Source organism: Aristolochia californica, unplaced genomic scaffold (assembly GCF_029961685.1).
Source record: "Aristolochia californica isolate CCGP_79_NKW_82.1479 unplaced genomic scaffold, dmAriCali1.0.hap1 SCAF_13, whole genome shotgun sequence".
NCBI lineage: Eukaryota > Viridiplantae > Streptophyta > Magnoliopsida > Piperales > Aristolochiaceae > Aristolochia > Aristolochia californica.
The window spans coordinates 23,569,307-23,592,083 of NW_027181804.1; the positions used below are offsets into that span (position 1 = coordinate 23,569,307).

Below are 22,777 nucleotides of genomic sequence, written 5' to 3' on the forward strand. Positions count from 1 at the left end.
CAGGATCTTATAACGAAGTAGGTGATTGGTGGAGGCCATGAACAAGGGGGGCTTTACTACCAGGAGTGCCAAAAATGAATATGGTTTCCACTACTGAAAAATGAGACAAGGTTATGGCACAATTGGTTGGGACATCCATCTGCACAGTCTCTTCCTTATATATTTCCTTCTCTTAAAGTATGGTCAGAATTTCATAGTGAGGTTTGTTAATTGAGTAAACATCAAAGGAGTACATACTCCCCTCATCCGAAAGTCAAAAGTGTTACTCCATTTTCTTTAATTCATACTGATGTTTGGCGGCCCTTGAGTGTCTCCAACTTTTCTCAAGCAAAATATTTTATTACATTTATTGATGATTTCACTCGCACAACTTGGTTGTTTATATTTAAGGAGCGTTCTGAGATACCATTTATTTTTAAGTCCCATGCTATGGTACTCACACAGTTTGGTCAGAAAATAAAAATTCTCTTATCTGATAATGCCAAAGAACAAGTGTCTACACTCCTCAACAAAACGATGTAGCCGAACGGAAAAATCGTGATATTCTTGAGGTAGCTCGATGTTTATTATATGCCATGAAAGTTTCATACTTTTATTGACCGTCTGCAGTCCTTACGGCTTGCTTTCTTATAATCATCTACCTTCTTCCATTCTTGGTAATAAATCTCCTTACTAGATTATTACCAAATGATGATCCATTTTCACTACCTTTGAAAGTCTTCGGATGTCAATGCCTTGTTCATAATTCATTTCCTAGACACACCAAACTTAATCCTTAATCTATCAAGTATATCTTCTTGGGATACTCTGGCACACAAAAGGGTTATGTTTGTTATAGTCCCACTTTTCAACATTTATTTGTGTTAGGGGATGTCACATTTTTTAAAGACTCCTCATTTTATTCTGATAATGCTCCTCTTGGTCTGTCCTCGGTACCAAGTTCCCCTCAACCAGTTGTGCCCCGTGATACAGAGATTATTCAACCCCTAGAGCAAGTGGTCGACACCACACCTGCCGAGTTAATAGATCCAACAGAGGTAAGTCCTTCATCCCTAGTTATTTTTGGCCCTCAATATGATACTCGTCCTATTGTTGTAAGGAAAAAACCTAGATCATGCACTAGACATTCTCCTTCTCATCCCATCTCAAATTTTGTGTCTCATAATTGCCTCTCACCTTATTGTTGTCAGTTTCTTTCTTCTATTTCCTCCATATATGTTCCACAGTTCAATTAGGAGTCTCTACAACATCCATGATGGAAGGCAGCATTGGATGAAGAAATGAAGGCACTTAATGACAATCAAACACGGTCACTGGTTCCTCTTCCAATAGATAAAAAACCCGTTGGTTGCAAGTGGGTTTATGTTGTGGATTCCATAGCACAATGGGTAGTCTAGAGGCAGCGCAGACGAGTCAGAGACTCAGGACGTGACTCGGTGGAGTACACAAAGCTTAGTGAGTTCAGGAAGTGACTCAGAGCTTAGCAAGTTCGGGACTTGACTCAGAGGAGTAGCGTTAGTGAGTTTATGTTGTTATTTTTATTGATTTTGTCAAAAAGGGTAGTCGGGATGGCAGAGTCGTAATAATCAGAAACAAAGTACTTTAGCCTTGGTTTATTAGGCATTGAGAAGGAATGAGAAATCAAGAAAGAACTTACAGGGATTTGCGTTCTTCTAAAGGAAACAGGGTCGGCGTTCCCCTGGAACCCAAGGTGAAGGATCCCTTTGACGAGCCTTAATCCCTTCCTTCTGTTCCAATTTCTAATCTCCCACACACTTCTAGTTTGTATTACATCTCACCGACAACCATAGGTCGTCCAGAGAGAAGTCGAAAACCAGAAACAGGTTCGGAAGCTTCAGAAAATCTCTCCCTTCATAGGATAACTCGATCCATGGTCAGAGGCCACAACACATTGGTATCAGAGCGGGTCAATATGGGAGAATCATCAACCAACGCTGATTTGCTGGCTGGGTTTAGAGAGATGATGCACGCTGAGAGGGAGCACAACGACGCCAGAGCTGAGGAAACCGAAGAACGTCTGATTGCATTACTGGACAGTCGGGTCGCCCAATAGGTACAAGTTCAAATTGAAAATTTATCACAAAAACTATATGATATTGTTGGGGGAACAAGCTCCGACCCACGGGATGGGGCGAGGAGCCCTGGCCCAAACAGGGGCCTCCATATGTGGACGCATAGAACCTCCAGCAACAGGGGGAAATTTTAGTCCCGGTGGAGGGGCAATCCCAAGGTACACTAAATTGGAATTTCCAATTTTTAAAGGATCAGAGGACCCACTGATATGGCTTTATCGGTGTGAGAAATTTTTTTCTCACCAACGAACTGCAGATAGTGAAAAAGTGGGATTGGCCACCTTCCATATGCTCGACGAAGCGCAGCTATGGGGCCATCAGCTAGAATTGGAATATTCCGACTTGAATTGGTGGGAATTCAAGGAATTGTGCTCCATCCGGTTTGGGCCCCCGACTCAAAACAATCCCCTAGGGGACTTGGTGATGTTACAACAAACGGGCACAGTAAAACAATACCAAAAGACCTTCCAAGAGCAATTAGCCAGGGCCAGCAAGGTCATCAGAGTAGACCAGCAAGTTAGCTTGTTTACGGCAGGCCTGACAGAGGCCCTTCGCCTAGAAGTGGAGCTCCTGGCTCCGACAAATTTGGCTAGAGCGATAAATTTGGCAAGAGCCCTTGAAGCCAAGCACCGATTTCAGTCACGCAGACCTCCATGGCAGGGAGGCCGACAGTCTATAGCCACCTTCCACACAGCACCCCCATGGAGAAATGCAGCCATTGCCAGCTCCCCTCAATTGCCCAAAACAAGCCCAGCTCAACCTACCTTCATCCGGAAATTAAACAGGGCAGAAATGGAAGAATGAAGGTCCAACAGCTTATGCTACAATTGTGAAGAAAAATATACCTTCGGACATCAATGTCCGAAATTTTTTTGGTTAGAACTTGACACTGATGAAGAGCCAGTGGCAAACAAACAGAGCCCAGAGCCAGTGGGCGAAGAACCAGATCCTGAAATATCCCTTCACGCCATTACCGGTCTACAATCTACCAAGACAATGCAGTTGTGCGCCCTCGTCAATGATCAACCACTCCTCAGTCTAGTTGACTCTGGGAGTACCCACAATTTTATTAGCTTCAATGCAACCCATAAATTGCAATTACCAGTGCAGACACGCTCAACCGCTTCAGTGTTAGTGGCTAAAGGTGAAAAACTTCTGATTTATGGGATTAGCAGGGCAGTGTTAGTTTCCATTGAGGGTAGTCCGTTTGAAGCAAAATTTCTGATCATCCCCCTCGCCGGCTTTGACATTGTTCTTGGGGATTAAATGGCTAGAAACTTTGGGGCCAATTTTATGGGATTTCCAGGCATTAACTATGACCTTTGATATTGAGGGACAAAAGTACACTTTTCTGGGGAGCAAGACTGAAATCCCTCCACACCTCCATCTCATACAGCAGCAGCAGCCATCGGTGTCAAATTTGCAAAATTTGTTGGAAGCTTATGATGATGTCTTTCAGCTCCTACAAGTCTTCTGCGTCTAGACAGTGTGACCACAGAATTGCATTGAAGGCTGGGTTTGAGGCCGTAGTGGTGCGCCCCTACCGGTACCCCCATCTCCAGAAGGACAAGATAGAGAAGCAATGCAAACATATGCTGGAGGAAGGCTTAGTACGCAGAAGTACCTCTCCCTTTTCTTCACCGGTCTTGTTAGTCAAGAAACAAGACAACACTTGGAGATTTTGCGTGGATTATCAGGAATTGAACTCCAAAACTGTTAAAGACAAGTTCCTTATTCCGGTTGCTGATGAACTTCATGGAGCTCAAATTTTCAGCAAGCTCGATTTGTGCTCAGGCTACCACCAGGTCCATATGTCTTCTCAAGATATTTATAAAACAGCCTTCCAGACACACCATGGCCACTTTGAATTTTTGGTCTCCAACGCTCCGTCAATATTTCAAGCCTTAATGAACGAGGTATTCATTGACTATCTACGCAAATTTGTGTTAGTTTTTTTTTTTTACGACATACTGATTTTCAGCAAGTCATTACCTCAACATTTGGAGCATCTACACATGGTTTTTCAACTCATAAGAGCACATAGACTTTATTTGAAGAGAACCAAGTGTACGTTTGGGCAGCCACATGTGGCTTATTTGGGCCACATTATTACTGCATCAAGGGTCACAGTGGACCCGGGGAAAATTACAACAGTGAATCAATGGTCAACACCACAGAATGTCTTAGCCTTGTGGGGGTTTTTTGGGCTTAGCCAGCTACTATCGGAAATTCATCTCGAACTATGCGGCCCTACCAGCGCCCTTATCTAACTCGCTGCACCGAAATGCATTTGTATGGAGTGCACACACCAGCACCGCCTTCCAAACGCTGAAAACTACTCTTGCCACCGCACCCGTCTTATAGTTGCCAAATTTTGACGAGCTCTTCGTGGTAGAATGTGATGCCTAGAGAGGGGTATCGGCATAGTATTACAACAGTCCGGCCACCTTGTTGCTTATTTCAGCTGAAAACTCGCCCTTCATCAACACAAGTTACCCGCATACGAACGCGAGCTGATTGTCTTGGCAAAGGCAGTCCGGCATAGGAGACCATATCTATGGGGTCGAGAATTTCTCATCCGCATGGACCATTACAGTTTGAAGTATTTGCTGGATCAGCGTATTTCTACGTCTCCTCAGCAACAATGGATTATTAAGTTGCTCGGATTTGATTTTTCTATGGAACACAAAGTCGGCAAGTTGAATGCAGCAGTCGATGCGCTATCACGCAGGTCCGAGGACTTACCACAATTAGCTGCCATAAGTCAACCGAGGCCAGGCCTATTAGACTCCATCAGGGAGGCACACAGCCACACTCCAGAACTGCAAGTCTTACAGCAGAAAATTCACGCTGGCACTATGGGCTCACCTAGATGGTGCAGAACTACAACTGCATCATTCAGTTTCAGCATCGCATCTGTTTGCCATAGTCTTCTCCTCTCATTGGCCGGGTAGTATCAGCGTATCATGACAGCCATCATGAAGGGATTCAAAAGACCCTATTTCGACTACACAATGAGTTTTATTGGGAGGGTATGAGTGTCAAAGCTAGGTGGTTTTGGTCCACCTGGGTTAGGTTATGTCCGCCCTTGGTCCACTGATGGGTTAGGTACTTGGCTTTCCGCACCTTAAATGGCTAGTCTTTTCGGGTTGTATTGGCTAGGTATCTGACTAAGAATTCTGAATTTAAGTGAGCATGAGCGAGAGTAATCTTAGGATGGGTGACCTCCTGGGAAATTTCTAGGCGTTTGATATGGTATCAAAGCTGGGTACGCCAAGTCTGTTGTTCGAATCCCGTGAGAGACGACTCTAGAATAGGCGGGGTGGGTGTCAGAGCTAGGTGGTTCCGGTCTACCTAGGTTAGGTTCTGTCCACCCCTGGTCCACTGATGGGCTAGGTTCTTGGCTTTTCGCAGTTGGGTGTCAGAGCTAGGTGGTTCTGGTCCACCTGAGTTAGGTTCCGTCCGCCCCTGGTCCACTGATGGTTTAGGTACTTGGCTTTCCGCACCTTAAACGGCTAGTCTTTTCAGGTTGTATTGGCAAGGTATCTGACTAAGAAATTTTTAGTTAAGCGAGCCTAAGCGAGAGTAATCTTAGTATGGGTGACCTCCTGGGAAGTTGCTAGGCCTTTGACAATGAGAGCCTCCATTACAACCAAATCTTAGGATGGGTGACCTCCTGGGAAGTTGCTAGGCCTTTGACAATGAGAGCCTCCATTACAACCTATGTCACTGCATACCAGGTCTGTTAGCACAACAAGGTGGAGCATTTATCTCCTACAGGGGTACTCCAATAGCTACAGCTTCCCACACAGGTATGGGCAGACTTATCTATGGATTTTATTGAGAGTCTTCCCAAGTCTTTGGGGAAATCCATTATTTTGGTGGTAGTAGATTGTTTCTCCAAATACGGTCACTTCATTCCCATGGAACATCCGTACATGGCAGCGTCGGTAGCCCACCTCTTCTTCCAACACATTGTCCGACTCCACGACATTCCGGAGTCCATTGTCAGTGACCGAGATGTTGTTTTTACAAGTCACTTCTGGCGGGATCTCTTTAAATTTTGCGGCACCACACTGCACTTCTCTTCAGCTTATCACCCACAATCCAATGGCTAAACTGAAGTACTTAACCGCATCTTTGCCATGTATTTAAGGTTCTTGGTAGGGGACCGACCAAAAAAGTGGGTGGATTGTCTTCCCTGGGATGAGTATTCATACAACACTTCCATCCACACAACACTCAAGGACACTCCTTTTCGGATAGTGTATGGCAGAGACCCTCCATGTCTCCTTTCCTATGACCATGGCTCCACCAGAGTAGACGTAGTGGATAAAGCACTCCTGGATAGAGATCAGTTATTGGAGGTTATTCGCTAGCGCCTCAGCCAAGCTCAAGCATGTATGAAAACTTATTACGATAAGGGTTGCCGGGACATTCATTATAATACCAGTGATTTTGTGTGGCTCAAACTCCAACACTACCGCCAAGCTTCAGTGACGAGCCGTCGGCACAAGCTCTCCAACAAATATTTTGGGCCCTTCCATATTAATCACAAAATTGGGGACATTGCATATAGGCTCCAATTGCCTCCCGATGCCAGGCTACATGACGTGTTCCATGTGTCTTTACTCAAGCCCTTCAAGGGCAGTGCCCCTACTCACCGTCCTGCTCTACCCCCCATGGAAGATGGACAAATTTCTCTGCTGCCATATAAACTCTTGCAGGCACATTAGAACTCATAGGGGCGAGAGTTATATATTCAGTGGTCTCCCAATGACTCCACCAATGCAACGTGGGAGGACTTTGATGCCTTCCAACAGGTCTACCCCACCTTCGAGCTTGAGGACAACCTCGTTTTCTAGGTGGGGAGTGATGTTGTGGATTCCATAGCACAACGGGTAGTCCAGAGGCAGTGCAGACGAGTCAAAGACTCAGGACGTGACTCAGTGAAGTAGCACGGAGCTTAGTGAGTTCAAGAAGTGACTCAGAGCTTAGCTAGTTCAGGACTTGACTCAGGGGAGTAGCGTTAGTGAGTTTATGCTGTAATTTTTATTGCTTTTGTCAAAAAGGGTACCCAGGATGACAGAGTTGTAATAATCAGAAACAAAATACTTGAGCCTTGGTTTATTAGGCATTGAGAAGGAATGAGAAATCAAGAAAGAACTTACAGGGATCTGCATTCTCCCAAAGGAACCAGGGTCGGCGTTCCCCTGGAACCCAAGGTGAAGGCTCCCTTTGACGAGACTTAATCCCTTCTTTCCGTTCTGATTTCTACTCTCCCCTACATTTCCAGATCGTATTACGTCTCACCGGAAACCATAGGTCGTCCAGAGAGAATTCAAAAACTAGAAATAGGTTCGAAAGCTTTCAGAAAATCTCTACCTTCATAGGATAACTCGATCCATGGTCAGAGACCACAATAGTTTATACTGTCAAACATAATCCGGATGGGTCAATTGCACGAATGAAGGCTCGACTAGTTGCCAAAGGTTATACTCAGAGTTATGGAATTGATTATGAAGAAACCTTCTCTCCAGTGGCAAAAATGAAGTCGGTATGTATATTATTATTTATGGTGGCAAATTCATCATGGTCGATATATCAACTTAATGTGAAAAATGCATTAATGAATGGGGATATTAAAGAAGAAATTTATATGCAACAACCACCTGGGTATGTGATTGAGGAGGAGTCAGTACTGGGTATGTGGTTGAGGAAGAGTCAGTACTGGGTATGTGGTTGAGAAGGAGTCAGTATGCCACCTAAAAAAATCTTTGTGTGGTCTAAAGCAGTCCCTTGCGGCATGGTTTGAGAAATTTAGTCAAGCCCTCATACGGGCTGGCTTTTATATATGCTATGGAGATCACTCAATATTTATTGAAAACACACCGAGAGGTAAGATAATTCTGGCGGTATATGTTGATGATATCATTTTAACTGGTAATGATTCCGAGGGCATTCAGAAAACAAAGGAAAAAATATGTGTTGAATTCAAGACGAAGGATCTTGGACTACTCAAACATGTTTTGGGTATTGAAGTATTACAATTCAGACATGGGATTGTGCTATCCCAAAGAAAGTATACCCTTGATCTACTAGAGGAGACAAGAATGATGGGATGCAAACTAGTAGACACTCCTATGGAATCAAATACAAAATTATGCGGAGGCACTGGAGAAGTTGTAGATATCGGGAAATATCAATGGGAAGAATTTTTTACCTATGTGTAACAAGGATGGATATATCATATGTTGTAAGTATGGTAAGTCAATACATGCACAAGCCACAAATTAGTCATTGGCAAGCACTTGAAAGGATACTACGATATCTGAAAAGAGCTCCAAGAAGAGGGCTTCTCTATAAAAACCATGGTCACTTCAACATCGAAGGATTCTCATATCCAGATTGGGTCGGATCCCCGGATGACAGAAAATCTACTTCGGGATTTTGTACGATAGCTAGAGGGAATTTGGTTACATGGAAAAGCAAGAAGCACAAGGTAATAGCACAATCTAGTGTAGAAGCATAATACAGAGCCATGACACACACTGTTAGTAAACTCCTATGGATAAGAACTCTTCTCATTGAATTGGGATTCTACAAAGAAGCTCTGATGGATCTATGTTGTGATAATCAAACAGCAATACACATTACATCAAATCTAGTCTTCCATGAAAGACAAAGCATATTGAAGTGGATTGCCATTTTATACGAGAAATATTCCAAGCATGTTTTTTATCCCTAAGGCATATATCCTCACAAAGTCAAGTTACAAATATTCTCACCAAGTCGGTCACTCACAAGATTATGTCTACCATCTACAGCAAGCTGGGCATTTATGATGTTTTTTCACCCCCAGCTTGAGAGGGAGTGTTACAATGTGGAAGCCACCATGGTGCACAAGCTGGTGGGACCCACCATGAGGACGTGGGACACCAAGAAGAGTCCTCACCCAAGGTAGCACGAGTTAAGAAGATAAGAAGCACAAGCTGAAATGAGTTAGATGACTTGAAGATCAAGTGGGACCCACAAAGATACCACGAGCTGGCAACCTTATCAATATGAGTTTGAAGATCATGTGGGACCCACAAGGATAAGGCCACGAGATGGCCTACTCCCTTATATTCACGTTATTGAAGAAGAGTTCTAGTTCAACTCATATTAGACTTCTAGTAGATTGTGTTGATAGACTTATCTTAGAGAGTTAGAGTTGGAATGTAATTAGGAGATTGAAAGACTAATTGTATAAGGACTCTATCTCTTCCTCTACTATAAATAGAGGTGTTGTAATTCAGAATTAATCAAGTTACCCATCTCCTTCTTGAGTAAATCTCTCTCTCTCTCTTTGGTTGGCACACATCTCTCTTTTATTTTTTTCTTCTCTCTACCCAAGAGCTCTTCTTCCCTTTTTTTTCTTTTTCTTTCTCCTTTCTCTTGCTCAAACTATTGAAAAAGGGATCCTAAATTCAACATGGTTTGAGTTGGCCCGAGTTAACTCGGCAAAACAAAAGCAATGCTTAAGTCGGCAAGTTCACTAGGTTAACTCGGCCCGGTACGAGTGGGTAGAACAGGCTCGGTCCAGATTTAATCCAGCGCTTCCTAACCAAGGAAAAAAATTAATTTGGCAATTGTGCGTCTTCTTCCCCAATGTTGAAGTCCAGATAACTAGGTTTGACTTTCCTTTGACTCAGGATGACATCATTTAGTATCATAGTTTAAAAAACAAACTTTCTAACTACTTAAACACCTCTCTCACTTACTTACAAAAGTTTGTGGCCTCTATTCACATTCAGCAGAAGTATTAGTTAGGGCACCACAAAGAACAAATTAACTACAATTATTTAATAACAAGTATTGAATTTCTACATAAGAGAAATACTTCACTAACTTGTTGTAATTTGAGTACAATGAACTGTTGAATTTAAGGAACAATGAAATTCTTAATTGACTTGTTTTAATTAGAGTACATGAACCTCTATTTACAATAGAGGAAAGTAGTAGAGTCAGGTTGACCCAGACCGAAGTTGACTCACTAAGTTGACCCAACCCGCTGGGTTAACCCGAGCGAAACAAACTGAGTATGATGCCCGCCCGTTGGGTTAACCCGGCGGAACAAAACCGGGTTGTACGGTAGAACCAGAGAGCCAATTAAATATTTCCTAACTTAGGGAAACATTTAATTCTTCAACAGTGCCTCTGTCCTCCTCTCGGCGCCAAACAGAGTGGCGGTTCAGAATTTTTTTTTCTTTTCAGATTCTGGACTCTCTTAAAGGAAACGAAAAACAGAAAGCAGTGATCTAGAAATGCAGATAAGTATGCACGTGCTGGAATCATCAATAAGTTCATGAATAATAGCATCAAACGAAACTTCCCAATATCAACGGCAACAATATCATCTTACCCGAACAACGCGGGACATCAGAGTCGACCCGCGGTGCTGGCTCCCGATTAGCCACCGATGAATCAGCGAGAAGAAATAAGTTGGAACATAAAGTATAGCAGTGAATTAAAACAATCAATCACCCCTCACTTCCCTCTTGTTTTTTCTGTGGAGCAACGATCAGAATAAAAAAATTGGAGATCGTCGAGTCTCCAAAAACAGCAACGATAAACCAGCTCAAGATTCTAAAAAAACAGCAATGAGAATCAACAACAACAATGGCAGATTACTCGGCGTGATCAATCATAGATAGCAGTCGTCTGTGTCCTTCAGAAATAGAACTGAAGAAAACACTCTGACTGGCAATGTTTAGCAGCAGCGAGTAATCAACGAAATCCAGCAGGAATGCCAGAGCGTAATATGAATCCAAAGATCAACACTCTGTTGCAGCAATTCAAGTAACCAGAACTATACAACTGCAACTGTCTGATTGATGTAGGAGCTGAATAATCAAATAATCAATGGGAAATCCAACTCCTGGCAATTCTTCCAAAAATAAATGGCACGAATGAGACAAGTGTTGCAATTGGGATGCCAAAGACCTAGAGATTGCAACTTTTCGGCAGATATTCACAGTAGTAACGACAGATCAACAATGTGAGGAAGCCTGAATAATAGAAATTAATCTAGAAATGGAGACGTCCAAACTGTAATATATATCTTCCCACATATGGTGCCAAGGAGGAGAAGCTTCAGAGACAGAGAGGGATTGTTACGGTCGGCAGACATGAACCAGAAACTCCCAGAAATAGAATAGTAGTATAGAGGTGAAAACTGTAAAACAGAGTAAGCTCAGCCCAGGAACATCTAAACAGTAATCAAGAAGAAAGCCAACACTGATCTATTACAAATACGATAAGAAACTTCGTCCCACCACACGCTCTAGAAGAGCTTCAATGGTTTCTGGACTGAACAGAAATTACAAGAAGAAACTAAACAATAAAACAGAGTAATGAAGAAGGAATAGCTCTCATTTTCTGGATACCAATGCACCTGAAGAACACCTCGATTTATAAGTGTTTTTCATCTAGGAAGCTTGTAGAGCAAGACATCTAGGACACTTGTAGAGCACACTATTTAGGAAGCTTGTAGAGCAAGCCATCTAGGAAGCTTGTAGAGCACACCATCTAGGAAGCTTGTAGAGCAAACCATCTTGTTGTCCTCCACGTTGGCACTTGGTGATGCAATCGTGACACGTGCATACCGTGGGGTCAGCCCCCTTAGACCCCCGTCGGGGCTGACGCCCCGAACCCTAATATCCGTTTTACAGTTTCTTCACAAGTAACCATTGCGGTCACAGTTTGACCTCATCAGCATCTAAGCTGGAACCGTTAACTAATTACTCACTATCGACATTGGCGCTCCTCATACTTGGGGGCCAATGAATACATTACATTAACGGTAACTTGAGAGAGGTGGGCATTGATACACTAACACCCCCCCCCTCAATGTTCACCTCTGTTGGACTATGTTCTTGGGCCAACACCCAAGCCACGAAGATGCTTGTTCATCTGAGCACTCCCTAGTGTTTTGGTAAAAATGTCTGCATGGTTGTCTTCTGTAGGGCAGTACTCCATGTATATGGTCTCCTCTTCAATCAGTTCTCTTACATAGTGATACTGAATCTCTATGTGTTTAGTTCTAGCATGGAACACTGGGTTCTTCGCCATAGCTATGCAACTTTGACTGTCACAATTTAAGGTAGTTGACTCAGTCAAAGGAATACCTATATCAGTCAAGATGCGTCGTAGCCACACAACTTCATAGGCTGCTACACAAGCAGCTTTATACTCTGCTTCGGTTGATGACAGTGCAACTGTTTGTTGCTTCTTACTAACCCATGAGATGATACCACTTCCAAACAAGAATCCGTAGCCAGTAACGGATTTCCTCGTGTCAATATCTCCAGCCCAATCTGAGTCACAATACCCAGATAAAATATCTCCTCTTGTGTAAGATACTCCAAAAGTTAAAGTACCTTTGAGATATTTGAGGATTCACATTCCAGCTTGCGAGTGCGTTTTTCTTGGATTGTTAGAAAAACGACTGAGCACTCCCACACCATAGCTAATGTCAGGTCTTGTGTTACAAAGGAAGATTAAACTTCCAACTAATTTTCTATAAAGCTTGTTGTCAACCTTTTCAGAGGAGTCATTGATTGACAGGTTGGTATTCACTTCCATTGGGGTGACTACTAGATTACTTTCGGTCATGCCAAAAGTAGATAACAGTTATCGAGCATAACGTTCCTGAGAAATAAAGATATGATAAGATTTTTGCCATACCTCAATTCCCAAGCAGTAATGAAGAAGGCCCAAGTCTGTCATGTCGAACTCTTGGCTCAACCATTCCCGAGTCTTCACAATGTTGTCTTCATGGTCACCAGTGATTACCAGGTCATCTGCATAGAGTACTACAATGACTCTTTTCTCATGTTCACAAAGAACATATAAGTTTGCTTCAGATTTGCTTCTACAGAACTCGCGCTCCAAAAAGAAAGAGTCGATACGTTTGTACCAGGCTCGTGGTGCCTGCTTTATACCATACAAGGCCTTTTTTAATTTACATACCTTCTCCTTTGCATTTGGTAGTTCAAAGCCTTGTGGTTGTGCCACGTAGACTTCTTCCTCAAGTTTCCCATTCAGAAAGGCAGATTTTACATCCATTTGATGTACCGTCCACCCGTAATGAGCAGAAGCTGCAAGAACTACCTGAATTGTTGTCATCTTTGCTGTCGGAGCGAAGGTCTCATCAACATCAAACCTTCAATTTATGAGAATTCCTGAGCAACAAGGCATGCTTTGTATTTTCCAAGAGTACCGTCAGCCTTGTACTTTGTTTTCCAAATCCATTTGCTGCCAATGATCTTTCGGTTAGGAGGTTTGTCAACAATCTCCCAAGTATCATTCTTTATGATACCATAATACTCTGTTTGCATTGCAGATCTCCATTTTGGATCTGACATGGCTTCCTGCACACTTACTGGTTCTTTTACCGTCTCGATGATTTGAGTCATCAAAGCCATGTTCAAAAGTTGTTGTCCTGCTTTGTTCTGCTCCTCTATTCTCTTTGATCGTCTAAGCCCATCAAAACAAGGGCTTTTATCTTCAACTTCTGGAGTTCTGTCATCAAAGAGCTGGTGCAACCACTTTGGTTGTGGCTTCCGTGGGGATGCACTAAGTTGGCTTGTTGTTTATTTTTTAACAGAAACATCTTCTACATCACTTACTAGCTGTTCAGCAGGCACTTGGTGAGTTACTTCATCGGTTGGTGACAAAATGGCAGGATCATTATCCTCCATTGAGAGTGGTCGCTCATTAAACACCACATCTCGGCTTATGACTAACTTCTTGGCCTCTACATCATAGAATCTATATGCTTTAGACTCTTCACTATAACCCAAGAAGATACATTTCTTGCTCTTGTCATCTAATTTCTTTCTTTTTTCTTTGGGAATGTGTACAAAACACTCACACCCAAATTTTCTTAAATGAGACACAAAAGGTTTCATACCTGAGTAAGCCTCATTTGGAGTCTTGTCATTCAATGCTTTTGTGGAGCATCGATTTAGGACATATACTGTTGTATTTACTGCTTCTCCCCAGAACATATCTGGTAGCCTAGTACCTTTTATCATGCACCAAGCCATTTCCACCACCGTTCGATTTCGACGTTCAACTACACCATTTTGTTCTGGTGTATGTGGAGCAGTAAGTTGGCATTTGATGCCAACTGAATTACAGTAGCTAGAGAATTCAGCAGAACAGAATTCCCCCCCACGATCTGTATGAAACTTCTTCACAGTTGCTGCGTTCTCATTTGTCACTTGCTTATGCCACACCTTGAATTTTGCAAGAGCATCAGCCTTGTCCCGAAGGAAGTACACCCACATCTTTCTACTGTAATCATCGACTAACAGCATTAAGTAGAAAGATCCTCCTAACGCCATCGTAGTCATTTTCCCACAGAGATCAGCATGTACCAACTCTAGAGGAGCCTTTGATTTGTTTTGACTCTCTTTGGGAAATGACTTTCTTTGTTGCTTGCCCAGCATACAAGCTTCACAAGGTTCTTCAATTACATCAATTGAAGGCAAATCTGTCACCATATTTTTCTTCTGCATTTCCTTCAACACATGAAATGAAATGTGTCCGAATCTTTCATGCCAAAGTTGACTAGTTTTGGCATCAACAATAGCAGAAAGTGAGTTGATTTCATAAAGGTTATCCCTACGAATACCTCTTGCAACAATGTTCTCATTTTTATCAAGAATAAGAGATTCATTTTTCTTGAACCGTACCTCCAAATCTTTGTCTGTAATTGCAGCTACGGACAACAAATTTCTTGAGATTTGGGGAACAAGTAGAACATCCGCTATCTTCTTACTTTCTCCATCATCAGACTGAATGGATATGGTGCCTATCCCTTCAACGGGACATCTCGCATTATTCCCAACCACCACATTCATTGGTTGTTGTAGAGGATTTAAAGAATAGTATAATTCTTTCTTGCTGGTCATGTGTCGGGAAGCTCCAGAATCTAACACCCATGTACTCTTTTGTTGTACATGAGCACTAGAGTATGATTCCTCTGTGACAGTGAACAGAGGAAGCTCAATTTCTGAAGAATTTGCAGATTCTCTATTCTTCCAGTTTTGTTTCACCGTGTCGTTCTTCTCATCGTGGATTCGTGTTCTACAATCTTTGACAGCATGGCCCTTCTTGTTACAGTAATAACACGATCCAAAGAACTTCTTACTCTTTGGTTTCTTCTTTGTTTCATTGCTAACCTTTGCTTTTGCTGTGAAGGCAGAGTCAGACTGATTGTCTCGACCTTTTAGCCTCATCTCCTCCTCCATCAATAAGGCAGAGAAATCTTCAAGGTCAACGGAGGATCACAAACTTGTGTATTGAGTGCTGTCACGAGGCCGTCAAATTTTTGCGGCAACACTCGAATACATCTTCGAGCAAGTTCCTCTGTTGACTTGGCTATACCAACAGAAGCCATTTTATCACGTAGGTTTTTCATCCTAGTAATAAAAGACTCTACTGCCTCATCTTCACTTAATCTTTCAGCAGCAAGTTGATTTTCCAGATTTTGGATATGAGTCTGGTTCCTCATTTCATACTGATTTTTTAGTATGTTCCATGCTTCATTCGCCTTCGAAGTATGTTGAATCAGGGTGAGGACAGAATCTTGAATACTTGTGACAATTGCACAAAGTGCATCAGCATTCTTCCTTCTCCAATCTTTGACGAGCTGAGGATTAGGAGGAGTGATCTTTTCACCATTGGTGACAGCAACAGGTTCAACATCAACTCCCAGAACTATATCAAGAAGTTCATAGGAGTCCAGAATCGTAGTGATTTTGAACTTCCACAGGAGATAGTTCGTGCCATCAAGTTTGCCTTCTGTGAAAGCTGGGGGACGAATACGTATTGCTGGTACAGAACCAGAACTAGCAGAAGAGCTACTAGCCTTAAGATCAGTCATGATGTTGTGCTTTACGACAGATGATTGTTGTTAAGAGTCCCCTAGAGCTCTGATACCATGTAAAATAGAGTAAGCTCAGCCCAGGAACATCTAAACAACAATCAAGAAGAAAGCCAACATTGATCTATTACAAATACGATAAGAAACTTCGTCCCACCACACGCTCTAGAAGAGCTTCAATGGTTTATGGACTGAACAGAAATTACAAGAAGAAACTAAACAATAAAACAGAGTAATGAAGAAGGAATAGCTCTCATTTTCTGGATACCAATGCAGCTGAAGAACACCTCTATTTATAAGTGTTTTTCATCTAGGAAGCTTGTAGAGCAAGCCATCTAGGAAGCTTGTAGAGCAAGCCATCCTGTTATCCTCCACGTTGGCACTTGCTGATGCAATCGTGACACGTGCATACCGTGGGGTCAGCCCCCTTAGACCCCCGTCGGGGCTGACGCCCTGAACCCTACTATCCATTTTACAGTTTCTTCACAAGTAACCATTGCGGTCACAATTTGACCTCATCAGCATCTAAGCTAGAACCGTTAACTAATTACTCACTATCGACATTGGCGCTCCTCATACTTGGGGGCAGGTGAATACATTACATTAACGGTAACTTGAGAGAGGTGGGCATTGATACACTAACACGTGAAGCAAATAACAGGTGTAGTGGCTGAAAAAAAAAAAAGATAAATACGAACCTAAACTGCTAGGGATAATAGATCAGAAAAGGATCACTTTATCTTTGTGGGTTGATCGAGTCAACTCAATGAACCTACTCTGATACCATGTTGAATTTAAGGAAAAGAAAAATAATTCATTGACTTATTGTAATCTAAGTACATGAACCTCTATTTATAATAGAGGAAGGTAGTAGAGTCCAATTACAATTAAAATATATTTGTCCCAATTAAACCCAAACTCTAACACTTAAAGATAAGTCCCAGCAAAATTAAATAACCCGATATAAATAGAAGATTAACATGACTAAAACACCTTTAAACTGAAACTCTTATATGAGACCTACATCCATAATAAGTGTGACTTTGTTATACTTTTTATTGTGTAAGACTTCTTATGCCACCTCACATGATCATGGTGGGTCCCATATCTTATGGGTTTGGGCCCATCTTCCAACACTCTAGGATATGTAGGCTTTCCTGAGTCTTATGGGCTTAGGCCCATCTTTCAACACTTGGATATGTGGGTTTTCCTTGGTCGTGTGGGCTTGGGCCCATCTTCCATCATGAACCTCCATTTATAATATAAGAAACAAGTAGAATCCAATTAAAATTAAATTGCTATTTTCCTAATTACATGTAAAGCCAAACACTAAAGGCTTGTTTGGAACCCATAGAAAAGAAAAGGGGAGAGAAAAGTATTTTATGTTATTTGGCAACAGAGAATTATTGAGAGAAAAGAAAATAAGGCCCTCTTAGTGCACTCTGAAAGTGAAAGTGAAAGTACTTTTACAAGTAAAAATAACCCAAAACCTATTAGTATGCACTGTAAGCAGCAAGTGAAAGAGAATTACCACATTCTTAAGAAAAAAGAGTGAAAGTCAAATCATTCCCTAGGGCTACTGATTCATGTTCACTCGCATGCTTACTCGCTCTCTCACTCTTGTTTTGTTCATTTCGCGCTCTCACTTTTGCATTTGGATATAATAAAATTAAACATCTTGAATTATTTTATTTTAAAATTTTAAAAAATATATTGCAAATTAATTTTTAATAATTTATTAATTTAAACAAATAGAAATTTCACTTATTTTATTAAAACGTATTTAAATAAAATTATATTATAAAAATTAAATCTATGATATTAATTTTATAAAATAAAATACACACTTTTTTATTTATATAAATTCATGATTTTAGTACAATATTTGATTTCAAATTTAAGAGTGAGAATTTAGAAATTAAAAAAGAAATAATTTGTTTAAGTATTTTTATATTATAAAAGTAAGCATTTGTTTGATAATATTATTTATTAATTTAAAATAATTTAAAATTTATTATTAATTCAAAATAAGTTAAAATTATTTATTAATTTAAAAAAAGTTAAAATTATTTATTAATTTAAAACAAAATAAAATTAATTTTATTTTATTCAAATAAAAATATCTAAAATAAAATTTAAATAAAATAAATATATAAAATAAAATACCTTTTTTATATAAATTATTTATTTTAAATATTATATTTAATGAGTATTTTAAGAGTGAAAATTTAGATATTTTAAAGTAAAAATTTGATTAACATTTAGATAATATAAAATTTATGATTATTTTAAATATTTTAATTTATATATTTAATTAAATTAACTAAAAAATCAATAGTTTTTTAGTTATTTATTAATTTAAAACAATTTAAAATATTTTTATTTTATTTAAATAAAACTATCTTATAAAATTAAATCTCTAAAAATAATTTTTTTAATAAAATACCAGCTTTTTATTTACATAAATTTATGATTTTAATATTATATTTAATATTTTAAGAGTGAGAATATATATATTAAAATTAAAAATTTGATTAATCATTTGGATATTATAAAAGTAAATTTTTTTAAGTATTTATTATTAATTCAGACAAGTTAAAATCTTACTTAACTTATTAGTAGAATAGTTAAATAAAAACTATCTTATGAAAGTTAAATGTATTAGATTATTTTATTACTAAATTTCTTATGTACTTTCCTTTACACTTTTTACTATACACTAACACAAAAAATTATTTTCCACTATACTTTCCGTTGCACATTCTAATACAAAAAATTAATTCATTTTCACTAGGTAATTTACAACCAAAGCGCACTAGCAACCCCCCCCCCCCTCTAAGAGTCAAAATCACTTTCTCTTATTTAAAAAATTTTCTCTCATAAAATGATTGAAGTTTGGGAGAAAAGAAAAGAAATAGAAACTTGAGATAAATTTTTAATCATCGAAATTTCAAAATATTACTAATTTTATTTTAGTTTTTATTTTTTATATTTATCCAAACAAGAGAAACTATATTTCTCTTCCATTTTCTCTCTCATTTTCTATGTGCATCCAAACAAGAGAAAAGAAACCTCTTCTCTTTTCTTTTATTTTCTCTTTCACTTTCTCTTCTCTTCCTTTTCTTTTCTCTCCACTTTTTGTGTTCTAAACACGACCTAAAAGATAAGTCTTAGAATAATTAAAGAACTAAACATAAATAGAAGTCTAACATAACTAAAACACCTTGAACTGGGACTCTTTTGTGAAATCTCCTTCCATGAGATTCCTCTTAGACCCCAATTTGAATATAATTATACATTATAACATTGGTACAAGTAGAATGATATGGAGGCTAAAAGGAGAGAAATGCCAAAGTTATGGGGAGGTGGCTCAAAGTGTGTTTAGAGTGCACTGACCATCTTCAAAGCAATTAGGATTGATGGGTGTGTTAGAATCAAACATGACTTAACCTATTAATACAATATAAAACAAAGTTTTACAAAGCTCTCATATATTTTTAACTGATCTCAATAGTGTCAGTGGGGCCATGAGATGACTTGCTGAGTTTTCAAACCATGCTTCAATCAATGATCAATGGATAACTGATCCAATTTCCTCAAGTGCAGAGTTGGGATATGCTGTGTCGCCATATTTGGGTATGATCCCCCTGAAATTATTTTTCCCAGCTTCTTCCTCGGTTGGTCACATATGGGAGGCATTTCCTGAGTTGGTCACATACGGCAGGCAAAGACAAATAGTAGCAATTAAAATTTATTATATCATGTGTATTCATTATTCATTTCAATAAAAACAATTAGTAAGTGTTGAATTTATGGAAAAAAGAAATACTTCATTGATTTGATATAATCAGAGTACATGCACCCCTATTTATAATAGAGAAAAGTAGTAGAGTCTAATTACAATTAAACTACCCTCGTCCCAATTACACCCAAACTCTAACACTTAAAGATAAGTCCTAGTATAATTAAATAACTCAATATAAATAGAAGACTAACATAACTTAAAATACCTTTAAACTGAAACTCTTCTATGAGGCCTCCTTCCCTAAGACTTCTTATTGCGAGAGTTATGTAAGAGGCTTTCATATTTTCTCTACAACACTCCCCCTCAATCTGGAGTTTATAACTCCAGCTTGCAATGAAAAGGATTCTAGGTCTTCAACTTTCTTTTGCTGCAAATTTTTTTTCATAGATACAAAAACTTCATCTTTGTGCTCCCCCTTTCTTGAATATTTTTTTCACATTAAAATTACCACAACATATAAATTACATCTTTCTTGTACTTCTTCTACTTTTCCCCCTCAAGCTGGGAGGCAATGGTAGTGATCTCAACTTGAACCAAATAACATAGATGTAGTAATAAGCTCCTCCATCAATGTGTCCCAACCTGGGCACAGACTCTCAAAGGTAGAAATGGGCGACAAATGGGTAATGCTTGTCATTCACAAGATGGCGATAAAAGACCCACGGATCATATAGAAAGTTTCAATGGACTTCAAACACCCATCTATATATATATATATATATTTGTGTGTGTGTGTGTGTGTGTGTGTGTGTGTGTGTGTGTGTGTGTGTGTGTGTGTGTGTGTGTGTGTATAAAGGTAAACCAACCGAAGCAACACACAAGAGGTATGTGAGAGTCAAACAAAGGATGGCAAGAGAAAGGCTACCAAATAACTAATGCAGTAATATTGCAGTAGATAACAGGTAAATAATGAAAGTCCTTAAGAGTAATAAGGACACATGAAATAGTCCGCAACGAGTTCATCAATAAATAAGGAAGTTGCATCAAATAGTATGTTGGAACCGAGTAATAATCCAAGATAATAATCCAACCATAGATAGAGAATTGACTCAAGCCGAATCAAATAGTAGAGCAATATAATTGAGTTGTGGAAGAAATAGGTATAAAATTCCGGACCCTGACACATATAACCAAGGTAGAAAAAAGTGAGCCGAGTCAGGTTGACCCAGACTGAGTTAACTCGGCAGAACAGAAGCAACCTCTGTTAGGTAGGTTCACTGGGTTAACTCGACCTGGTCCAGGTTGGACTGAATTAGCGCTAGATCAAATTTTTCATAAATTTGGAAAATATAATTCACCTATAGTGATCTTCTTCCCCGACGTCGAAGCTATAATGGACTCGACGGAAACAACCTTCATCTAGAAATGGCAACTCAGCGGTGCTGGTGATTCCTGAGCACAGTGGAGAATCGAGTAATCTTCTAGAAATGGCAACACGATAGCGGAGAGATAATTTCGCCTAGCTCAGTATGGAAGGGCCAGCGAAGAACAAAAACTTCTGAAAAATAGCAACGCAAAACATTCCGAACAGAGATGACAGCCAAACCGACAAACCAGAGAACAAAAACGAAAAGAAAGTTTTGAAGGGTTGACAGATTTAATAAAACCGAAACAAAGTCTTCTTCTTCCCCACGGAGCTGAACAAAGCGGAATCATAACCAGCTCAGTAAATCAGTCGGGCAAAACTCAAAATATACAATAACGCAGTAGCGAAACACCATGAAAATCCATTCGATCCATTTCCAACAAAGATAAGAGCCATATAAGAAAAAAACACCAGCGAAGGGTCAGTTGTTCCAGCCGCAGCCTGTTGTCGTCGTGATATGATGATAATGGAAATTTTCCAGTTCAATGAAGATACGATGATAGATGCCATATTTTGACATGAGAACTAGGTTAATTATAATAGAATAACCTTTATAATTGTGTTATAGGTGGTTACTTATCGGTTTTCAAATGAAATGAGCATTTATTGAATTTGGCATTAATCACTGTCGATATTGCATATTTCTCTCTCCTGAATTATATTTCATTATTTTTTAGTCTTATTTCTTCCTGAAATGCTTTTTATAGATTCAATTATGGAATTTCAGGAGAATTTGGGTGGAGAAGAAGATATTTACCAAAATGCCCTTAGTGAAATGGAGGTAATTTCTAGGGCAAATCGTTTTAAAATAAGAAAATCATATTTAAAGAGAAGGGGGAGCGTGAAGAGAAGAGGAAGAGAGACCAAAAGAGAGGACTTTGACCGAAAACAGGGGAGGACCCGAGAGGAGTTCCCCACCGCTGTTCGCCGGCCAATACCTTTCGCCGCGCCACCGTCGTCCATCGCCGTCCACCGCCGTCCAGCAACTGAGAACAAACCCGAGGAGAGCTCGAGAGAGTCTTCGTCGAGGTGAGTTCGACAGTCGCTCGCCAGGCCGAGAAGTGATCCGAGAGGGCTTCTCCGGTGCCACTTCCGCTTTCCGACCATCATCCGGCGTCGTTTACATATTCCGACCAGTCCCGGAGCCATTCCGACTCCAACCGAGACTCGAGAGAGCCGGTTAGAGAACGTCAGCTCTGTTTCGCTCTTTGCCGGACGTTACCTCCGTCCGTCGGCTTCTAACCGTCGTCGCCGGCGTCGTCTCTACCTCCGGCCACTCACTATTGCTACCCGACGCCACCAATTTCCGGAAATCGCAGCACCCGTGAGAACGAGTTGCTGCCCGAGCGAGAGGAGGAAGAAGGGGAGTAATTCGTCATTATTGAATTTAATTTTTCATATGGTTTGAACTTAGGTTTTGAATGTTAATTGAATCTGATTTGATAATTAAGGTTTATTTAAGATTTGTTTTCTTGATATTTGATTAAATTAGCTAATTAGGGTAAGATTATAATTGAGGTTGGATTTTGGTATTTTAATCCGATTTCTGTCTTTAACTCTAGGCGCCCGAGAGGGGC

At 40.0% G+C, this 22,777-nt stretch overlaps 1 protein-coding gene across 1 annotated transcript; it reads left to right on the plus strand.

Annotated features, from left to right (window-relative positions):
* The first annotated feature begins 3,541 nt into the window (after window positions 1-3,541).
* On the plus strand, window positions 3,542-5,047 carry LOC137947722 (uncharacterized). Its single transcript, XM_068793493.1, has 2 exons — window positions 3,542-4,009; window positions 4,586-5,047. The coding sequence occupies exons 1-2, from the start codon at window positions 3,542-3,544 to the stop codon at window positions 5,045-5,047; spliced, it is 930 nt and encodes a 309-aa protein (XP_068649594.1).
* Window positions 5,048-22,777: the final 17,730 nt, after the last annotated feature.